This window comes from Zingiber officinale, chromosome 4A (genome assembly GCF_018446385.1).
Source record: "Zingiber officinale cultivar Zhangliang chromosome 4A, Zo_v1.1, whole genome shotgun sequence".
NCBI classification, from domain to species: domain Eukaryota; kingdom Viridiplantae; phylum Streptophyta; class Magnoliopsida; order Zingiberales; family Zingiberaceae; genus Zingiber; species Zingiber officinale.
In genome coordinates this window covers 150,378,167-150,387,894 of record NC_055992.1, presented here as the reverse complement: position 1 = coordinate 150,387,894, position 9,728 = coordinate 150,378,167, and the positions used below count along the sequence as shown (strand labels likewise).

General features: G+C 36.3%; 1 protein-coding gene across 1 annotated transcript; it reads right to left on the bottom strand.

Annotated features, from left to right (window-relative positions):
* Positions 1-590: 590 nt before the first annotated feature.
* On the bottom strand, positions 591-1,365 carry LOC121973788. The gene has a single exon (XM_042525141.1). It carries the CDS (start codon positions 1,264-1,266, stop codon positions 706-708), a length of 561 nt encoding a protein of 186 aa, XP_042381075.1. The 5' UTR covers positions 1,267-1,365; the 3' UTR covers positions 591-705.
* Positions 1,366-9,728: the final 8,363 nt, after the last annotated feature.

Sequence of the window (9,728 nt, the reverse complement as noted above, 5' to 3'; positions counted from 1 at the left end):
CGGATTCAGCTCCTCTTCGGTCGGCTCAGATTCATGTACTCTTCTGAGTCACAACGACTCGATTAGCTCCACGGTCAACTCATCGATCCATCCGAGGGCGCCCCCCTAGGCCAGGGTACGTCACCATACTCATCCTGTGTTTATTTTAGTGTTCTGCTATTATTCGACTGTTTATATATTCGTGGGATCCACCTCGAACATCGGGACACCAGGGACCGGGGAAATCCGATCGCTGACTGCAGATAGCATTGACCAGATTTGGTCAGCATAGAAGACAACTCATCACTTCGCTCCACTCCGGGTTATAGAGATACGGTGAACATTCCAACCACGTCATACCGATAATTCCATCTTCTCAAATTTTCGACAGGATCATTATTCATTTCATATTATTCTTGAATCTTATTTACAAGAATAAGAGTTTGTTCCTTTAATTTAATAAGTTATTTAAACTTATTTATTTAATTTAATTAATTTTATATGTATTGAAATAAGTTTTTAAATACCAAACATATTCAACAACATTCATTCAATTTATTTACTATCCTAATTTTATAACTATTTATATATTAAAAAAAAGGAACCTCTTGTTTTTAGCTCTCAAAACACTGACTTTTCTTTTTACACATGAATTTTAGTACACGACTATGGACAATTAGTCCCACACATCCTTGTCATTTTATTTATTTAAGTTTTTTCCCTCCTTCACTCACAGCAAATGAGCATCTTGGCTTCAAGCTGCCTCTGCAAGTTCACCTTTGCAATGAAGTCTTCAACTCTTCTGTTGAGCTCCTCTGCCGGCAACGACCCTTCTCCTTCCACCTCCTCCTCCTCCTCCTCCACCTCACTAACTTCCTCTTCCTTCTCTTCAATCAAAGCCTCCTCTTTAGCTTCGTCATCGAAACCTTCCTTCTCCTTCACCTCCGCCATGGCCAAGCTCTGCGCGCGTTGGCTCTTTATGAGGTACTCCTCATAGATCTCCACCCGCTCCGCGGGCTTCTTCGAAAGCCTCGACTCGCCCACGAGAACGACGATTATAACATTGGAGACCATGAATACGAACTTCGGCCCGGCAGCCATGGCGATAGCTTTCGCGATGAAGAACTTGGCCGAGGAGAAGAAGCAGGGGAGCCAGTTGGGGCTCGACATGAAGAGGCCGAGCAACAGCGCGCGCAGCATAAACTGCACGAGCACTCGCAGGAACCGATCGGCGCCGTTCCTGTACCTTTCCATGGCTTCCAGTTTCTCCACCTTGACCGAATCCATGCGTCTAAATTTGGATAGAAGGAGCAGGGGAGGAGAGCGCTCGCGGTGGTCGGTACCGGAGTTGGGAGAAGCATAGGAGGCTGTCTATCCGACTGAACATTTAGCAGTGGGGGAGAAGCATTAAATAGAGGGAAAAAGGAGAGAGTTCTTTATTTTTTATTTTTTATTTTTATTTTTTATTTTTTTAATACAAATCTGAAAGTGATCTGTCCGGTTTAACTTTATGAAAATTTTCCACAAGCGACCCCTCATCTAGCGAACGTTTAAAATTTTTTATTTTATTAGAGAAAAATATACTTTAGTTAAGAATCGAATCTTAAATATTTAAGAGGAAAACTATGAGATTGGTGTTTGATGGTTTTTTTAGGGTTCTTTAATCTAATCAAACAAACTACTAAATGGTGAAATAATGGTGGTAAAACAGAGAGATTCAAACAAACTTTTACGTAGAAAAAGGATTTTTTTCGAGTGGAATTGGAATATTGTTGGCTCAATGTTCCACAATGGCATGCTGGAGCTGGCCTATTCGTACGTGTCGTATCGTGAATATGGAGAATCTTGTTAAGTTAGAAAAATTTTTCCGCTGAGCCATTCACTCGCTGAGAGTATGCAAGGTAACTTCATGAGAAACAAGGTTTACAAACGCCACGTTAAGTTTTTTTTTTTTCAAAAAAGGTGGGAAAATAATTGTAAAGCGCATAGCTTTTCTTGATTCCTCCACCACTTTGGAAGTGAGAATAAACCAGCAGTGGCATGTGACAGAGACCACAGCTATAGTGTGTTTTGATTTGACTTGCTGATAACTTTACTCACTATTTTTTTTCACTTGATCAATTAATTGGTATACTTATCCTAATTAAATAATATTTAATTAAAAAAAATTATATTTTATTTTAAATTTTTTATATAAAAAATGATAACAATTGGATAAATTGATATGTATTAAGGAGTTGAAGTAAAAGAAAATTTGGAGTAAAAATTATTTTTTTCTGATAGAAGAAGTAGGAAGTTAAATTTGTATGCAGTAAGTTCAGGACAATCTATCCTTATAAAAATTATAAAAAAAAATATTTTCTAAAAAATAATAAAAAAAACGTATTGTCATATATTTTATATAAAAAATTATCTGATATTCCAGTACTATAGTAATTATTGCAATATAAAAAATATTATTTAAATTTTATTAAAATTATTTTAAAACAATGATAATTAGTTTCCGGCACGTTATTATAATAATATTGTTTTTCACTAATTTACTGCTTTTACAGAGATCAATGAAAAAAACAAGACAATCCAAAATCTAGATACTGCAGGACAGCATTATTAATCCTTGTGAGTACATTTTCATGTACTGGTTGATCCCAATTATCTTCCATTCTTTGTCGGTGCTGCTTCATTCTCGCAATTATTAAGTCCATAAATTAAAGCTGTTCATTAATCTTATCCGGTTTGCTTTGCTTCCTTTAGAGTGGCTCTCCAGTCTTACCCTACGCCAAACCAGGAATAATGCAAAAATGGATGTGAATCAAACATGGAGTGCGGCCACAGGTAGTGGAGGAATAACACAAGTTAGACTTTGGTTCTTCATGCACGGCAAAAGCCCCTAACCCTAAACCTTCGGGACTAAGAAAACATGGAGGGAATATGAATGGGTCCAAAGCAAGCAGTGTGAGATTCTTCCTCACATCACAATTAATTTCACAAGAGTCCAAGAGAAAATGGCCCTGGGCGTAAATTAGAAGAATGGTTAGCAGCATCAGCCAACTTTTGTAAGTGGGGTTAATTATTACATTGAACTTTTGTTTTTTGTTATTGTTGTTATTGTTTCATTGTTCTTGAAACAAATGGTTTTTACAATAGTTAATATCCAAATTTTTCATTCTACTGAAATAAAAATTCTTAAATTGTGAGTACTTAGTTAATCTGTTGAACACTTTTTACCCCTGCAGCATGGTTGTGGGGCCAACAAATGACCTTTTTTTATTATTAATCTAATTTTTGGAAGTGGAGTTAATTATTGTGTTGTTATTATTATTATTGTTCTATTATTACTGAAACAAATAGTTTTTATATTGGATAAATTTAAAAGTACAAGCTTCTCACTTAACAGTCATGTCCCAAAATTTTTATCCCACTGGAAAAAAAAAATTGATAATGTTTATTTCAAATCAATATTATTAATGAGAATAATTTTTTTTTTTCAATTTTACCTTTATTAGTTAATACATTATTTAAAAAAATAAAATAATTTCTTTATTTTTTAAATTATATAAATGTCACCTTAAATTTATGGGTAAAGACATTTTAGTTTTTTTTTTCATTTTAATTTGTTTATGTATTCCACGTCTAATTTATTATTTCTCTTTTTTCCTTTTTCTTTTTAATCATTACCATAATATTATAATTGAAATAAACCTTTTTAACTATTACCATGACATTATAATAAAAATAAATATGACATTTTCCTTTTTTTAATCATTACTATAAAATTAACATTTGTTTTTAACGAAAAATTTTGATGATTGAAAATAAAGTGATAGACAATTGAATTAAGAAGGACACAAGAATGAATCATTGTTCAATTATAAAAATTTATTCCCTTATTTTGTTTTCTCATTTTTATAATTCAAATATTAACAATGATAATCATTTATTTTGATTCTCATTCTCCACTTTTATTTCCCCTAAATTAAATGTCTTCTTAGTTAGTCTATTTAACACTTTTGCCGCGCACATACCTATTGGGGCAACAAAAGACTTTTTTTTATTATTAATCCAAGTGTCCATATCTTTACAAACTCGACTAGTCCTAAAAGTTGATGGCGCTCCCTTAGATTGCTCATCAAATAAATTAGAAAGTGCTTACGGAGTATGTCAGCCTAAAAATTTGTCCCTAGGGAAAAATTGTTTAGGTTTTGACACTGTTTAAAAAAAAAGTTTCCTCATATTTTTTATTCGAATTTGAGACTAATAGAGATGGTTAAAAAAAAATAAACAAATTAAAATATTAGTTTTTAAAAAATATTTTTTTTATAAAATTTAATTTTTTTGGGAGCATGATTATTAATTAAAATTTTATATTCAAGTTTTTAACTTGATAATAAATTTTTTAATTGATAAAATTATTAAATTATTTAATTCGTCTTGAGAAAAATCCTTTAAAAAGAAACAAAACTGGAAAAAAAATATAAACAATAAAATAGGACAACAATATAAAGAAAAATGCTCCTATCCTCAATTCATCATCATTAAAGAACAAAAGCAAATAAATAAAAAATATATATATAAAATAAAAAAACTCAATACAATCCCTAGAAAATAAGCAAATAAATAAAAAATATATATATAAAATAAAAAAACTCAATACAATCCCTAGAAAATGAAGATCGTATCGTGATTAAACTAGCTATTATCATTTATTAAGAACTAAATGAGCCTTTTTGGTACAGAATAAAAGAAAAAAATAAATCATATTTTTCATCATGTAAAGTAGAATAATTATAAATAATAGATTGGAGACAGAGAAAAAAAATCAAAATATTTATGGCTATAAATACATCTAAATAAAAAATAAACATAATGTCTATCAAGAAAGTAAAATAGTAGAGGCATCTAACTCACTATTACTTAAAAAAAAATAAAATCCTTCATTTCGATCCGATAAAATAAGGATGAATGTATTAATATTTGAACTTAATCAAACAAGGGACATTATAGCACTAACCGGATCAATATAACAATGTTAGGTGTGATTTTTCTTCCCCAATCTCAATGAATGAGAAAAGCATGGAGAGAGAGAGTTGGAAAAGGGGAAAAAGGGTAATTTAAAAAAAACTAGCACTTTATTTTGTGTATGAATTAAAATTTTTTAATTCATGTTCTTATCGATTAGAATAGAAAGTGTCACAAGGAGAAACATAGGTTGAGAAATATTGAAAATGAATAGATTAAATCTTAAAAAAATAAATTTAAAATATTAAAAAAAGGAGCACTTTTATGGTTCAATCCATTGGAATCGAAATCTTTATGAAATCTGATCTTTTACCCGAAAATAAGTTTGCAAATCTTTTATTTCCATGCTCTTTTATCTATCTCTCTCCCTCTCTCTCTCTCTCTCTCTCTCTCTCTCTCTCTATATATATATATATATATATATATGATCCTAATAAAAATTGGGGTCTGGATACTTAACCGTGAATCCCTCAACGTATGCATTTTCCTCTAAATTATATGCTCATGCATGCCCCAGCTAGAATTGATTGTTGTAGCGAAATGGTCATATGCTAATCTCGGATATCCTACACAATTGACTCACAGTTATATATAGAGAGGTAAATTAAGAAACTATAGTTGACCAGTGATCATGTCTGAAAATTACAGAGATGATGTGTTGGCACGGTGGCTTGATGGTTGACGAGTAGAAGACTTCTTACTCCACTGAAAATCTTCCTTTCAATCCTACGCATACAGAGATGAGCCAACAAAATATCAACGCCTAGAAACTAGGGGGAGTCCTTGGTGAAGGTCTTCTGATGCTCAAGTTAGTACCAGTCTAGATGAATGAATGAAGAACAGTGAGAGTAAGTTGCAGATGTTTAGATAATGTACCTATACTACGGAGAGGACACCCTTTTTTTATACCACCTCACATAACTTCCACCCTCATGAGGTGGCGCGGTGTGTCAGAGTTTGTCAGGTAAAGGAAAGTGTGCATCCTAAGCAATGTGCAATAAACATCCAAAGAAACTTCTCTTTACCCACATGTTATATCTCTTTTGTCATTTATAATCTCTGTTATTGCTGGGGTTGCTGAAAGAATATGCAGTTATAAATGATCTGCTAATTCACTACAAAAAACAAACACCTGTATAGGAGCAGTTGTTTAGGAGTGGTTTTAATACCGCTCTTGAAAATTAACCAACTGAATCAGTTTAAACTAAACCGCTTATATTGCTTGACCTTTTAAGAACAATTATGAAACCACTCTTGCTGCATAGTTTTAACATCGATTTGAAAAATCTGCTACTGTAAACCGCTTTTAATGATACAACTATTAGAAGAAATCTTAAAATTGCTGATATTAGCTACCTTTAGTAGCGATTATGAGTTAAATGCTGTTACTAACCGTTTCTATTGCTCTAACTTCTAGGAGAAATTTTCAAACCGCTCATATTGGATTCTTAGAATAGAAGCTTGTGTAAAGTGTTATTATAAACCGCTTCTATTGCTCTAAGGGTTTAGAATTAGTTTTTAAATTGTATCTATTGCATAATTTTATCGCTAATTTGCATAAACCGCTAATAGAAACTGCTCTTATTAATACAACTATTAGAAACAATATTGAAACTGCTAATTTTGGATACTTCTGACAGTGATTCTATGTCAAACGCTACTACTATTTATTTCTATTGATCTAACTTCTAAGAGCAGTTTACAAACCACTTACATACATTTGGACGCTCGGTTCACTTCCGGATGCCTCGTACACTCAGTCGGGCACTGGAGTCAGGCATGGGAGTTAGGCAGCATAACCTTACTCTCTCAAAATACCCCTATTTCTTATAATAATATCCTAAAATACTCATGAAGGTGTTGGAATTCCGTTCTGTTTCAATTTCCCTGTACAAAAATTGTACAAGTACAGAACTTTTCCTAGCAACCTGCATGTTCGATCAAACATGTGTTTGATCAATCAAGCAAGATCTTAACGGATCAAAGCACATCTTGATCGAAATACAAGATCGTTGGCCTCTTGTGTTGGTATTCAAAATCGATACAAAGAAAACTAAACTAATTACATAGCGGAATCAAAGAACTAGTTGTATCTTTCCTTTGTAGCTAAAGAACTCTTGATCTTCTGTTGTATTCCTCTTTCTCTTCTTAGACGTTGTGTGGGCGACGATCAACCAAGATAATAAACACCCTTCCCTTCGTTGTTTGCAAACCGCCGACCACCAGGAGAAGCTCTAGGATAAAGCACCTTCTCCTCTTCTTCTTCTTTTCTAAGCCGCTGCCCACCAAGGAAAGCAAGAGTTGCCGGCCCTAGCAAGGAGGAGGAGTCGCCGGCCTTATCAAGGTGGAGGAACCGCCGACCCTAGCAAGGGATGGAGGTGGCGCCAACCCTAGGAAAGGAGGGAGGTGGTGCCAGCCCTAGGAAAGGAGAAGATGGTGCCGACCCTAGGAGGAGGATGTTGTGCCGGAAACTAAAAACCATAACTACAACTACTTGGATGAGTGGATACGAGCCTTTATATAGAGGCTACAACAGGGACTTAGAGGAGGAATTGATTTAGACCTCCTGATGGGCTTGGGCTTCCTATGTTCGGCTTGAACACCCAACTCAAGTCCATCAATAATAACTCATACCACTAAAAGGTTATTATTGAACTACCACACCAATCCCATATTACAATATGGGCTCCTTCTTATCATGAGTGCGTTAATCTCCCTGTGTTTAAGATATCGTATGCCCGTTAATTAAATGAGTTACTGATAACTCAATTAATTAACATCTGATTCCAAGAGTAGTACTACTCAACTTTATTATCATGCCAGACTAAGTCCACCTGCAGGGTTTATATGGTAATCCTTATGAGCTCCTCAAGGGGACATCATCAGCCTAAATAATTAGGATACAGATGTTGGGACTGATTATGTAGCTAGAGGGGGGGGGGGGGGTGAATAGCTTGGCGTGATCCTTGTGCTTGACGTTGCTTGTTTCTTCAAAGATATGCAGCGGAAATACAAGAAACAAAAGCATACAACGCTAACAAAAGGATTTACTTGGTATCCACCTCACAAGAGGTGACTAATCCAAGGATCCACACACTCACGCACCATCCACTATAAAAAACACTCCTTTATGGTAACTACCAAAGGCGGAGAAGTCCTACAAGTTCACACTACAAGAAGAAAGGGAAAGAGAACAAAATACAAGCTAAAAGCTTACGGTATGCTAGCACAAGAAAACCCTAACCCTAGCTTTCTTCTTCTTGCTGTAGATCCGCCTCTTGACTTGGAAAAACCTCCAAGAACTTTCAAGATCTGACGTGAGAACTGTGGAGAAGTCGTTGGAGTCGCTGTGAGGATCGGAGATGAAATCCGTTGAAGTTCTACCGAGAGAACAGCTCGCCAGCAGCTAAATACGACGCCAACGGTCGGATCCCGATCGATTGGATTGCTCCCAATCGATCGGGGAGGCTTTCGATCGATCGGGGAGGCTTTCGATCGATCCAGAGCGCCTCTATGCTCTCGGGAACTGCCTATCGATCGGCTGATCGATCCAGGGCTTATCATGCAAAATCGCATCTCCCAATCGATCGCCCGATCGATTGGGGGCTCTGGATCGATCAGCCGATCGATCCAGAGCTCTTCTGTTCGCGTGACACTTCTCCCCAATCGATCCACTGATCGATTGGGAGAAAGCTTGTCATGGGGACTCACCCAATCGATCAGCCGATCGATTGGGCATGTCGCGGGGACTCACCCAATTGATCGGCCGATCGATTGGGCATGTGCCAATCGATCGGCTGATCAATCCAGCTTCTTGTTCTTGCCCCAAAACAAGTCCAAAGTCCCTTAAACCAACATCTGGTCATCCATGACCTGTTGGTTCATCATGCCTAGCATCCGGTCACTCTTGACCTGCTAGGACTCTCTTACCAAGCGTCCGGTCAATCCCTTTGACCCACTTGAACTTCCACCAGATGTCTGATCAACCTTGACCCATCTGGATTTCCTCGTGCCAAGTATTCAATCAACCCCTTTGACCTACTTGGACTTTTGTTCACCAGGTGTCCGATCACCTTCGATCCACCTGGATTTCCCGTGCTAAGTATCCGGTCAATCCCTTTGACTTACTTGAGCTTCCCAACACCAGATGTCTGATCAAACTTGACCCATCTGGATTTTCTGTGTCTGGCTTCACTCACCAGGACTTTTCATCTGCCTAGCTTCACTTACTAGGACTTTCACCTGGCTTCACTCACCAGGATTTTTACCTAGCTTCACTCACTAGGATTTCCTTCTGCCTGACTTCACTCACCAGGACTTTCACATACCTTCACTTACTAGGATTTCCTTCTGCCTGGCTTCACTCACCAGGACTTTCACCTAGCTGCCTAGCTTCATTTACTAGGTCTTTCACCTAGCTTCACTCACTAGGATTTTCCAGTCTGCCTTACCTCCCAATTAGGACTTTCACCTAGCTTCACTTACCATGATTTTCCAGTCAAGTATCCAGTCAACCTTGACCTACTTGACTCTCCTTCACAATCTTACCACATGAATAATTGCACCTGCAATCTCCATGTCTTGTCTCCATGTATTGTCTCCATGTATTGTCAAACATTGAAACCCAAATATCAAGACTCGAGCTTGAACTAATTCAAGCTCAGTCAACCAGGTCAACCTCACTACAAGAAAAACCCTCATAGACATCAGTGGAACAACAACGGTTTTAA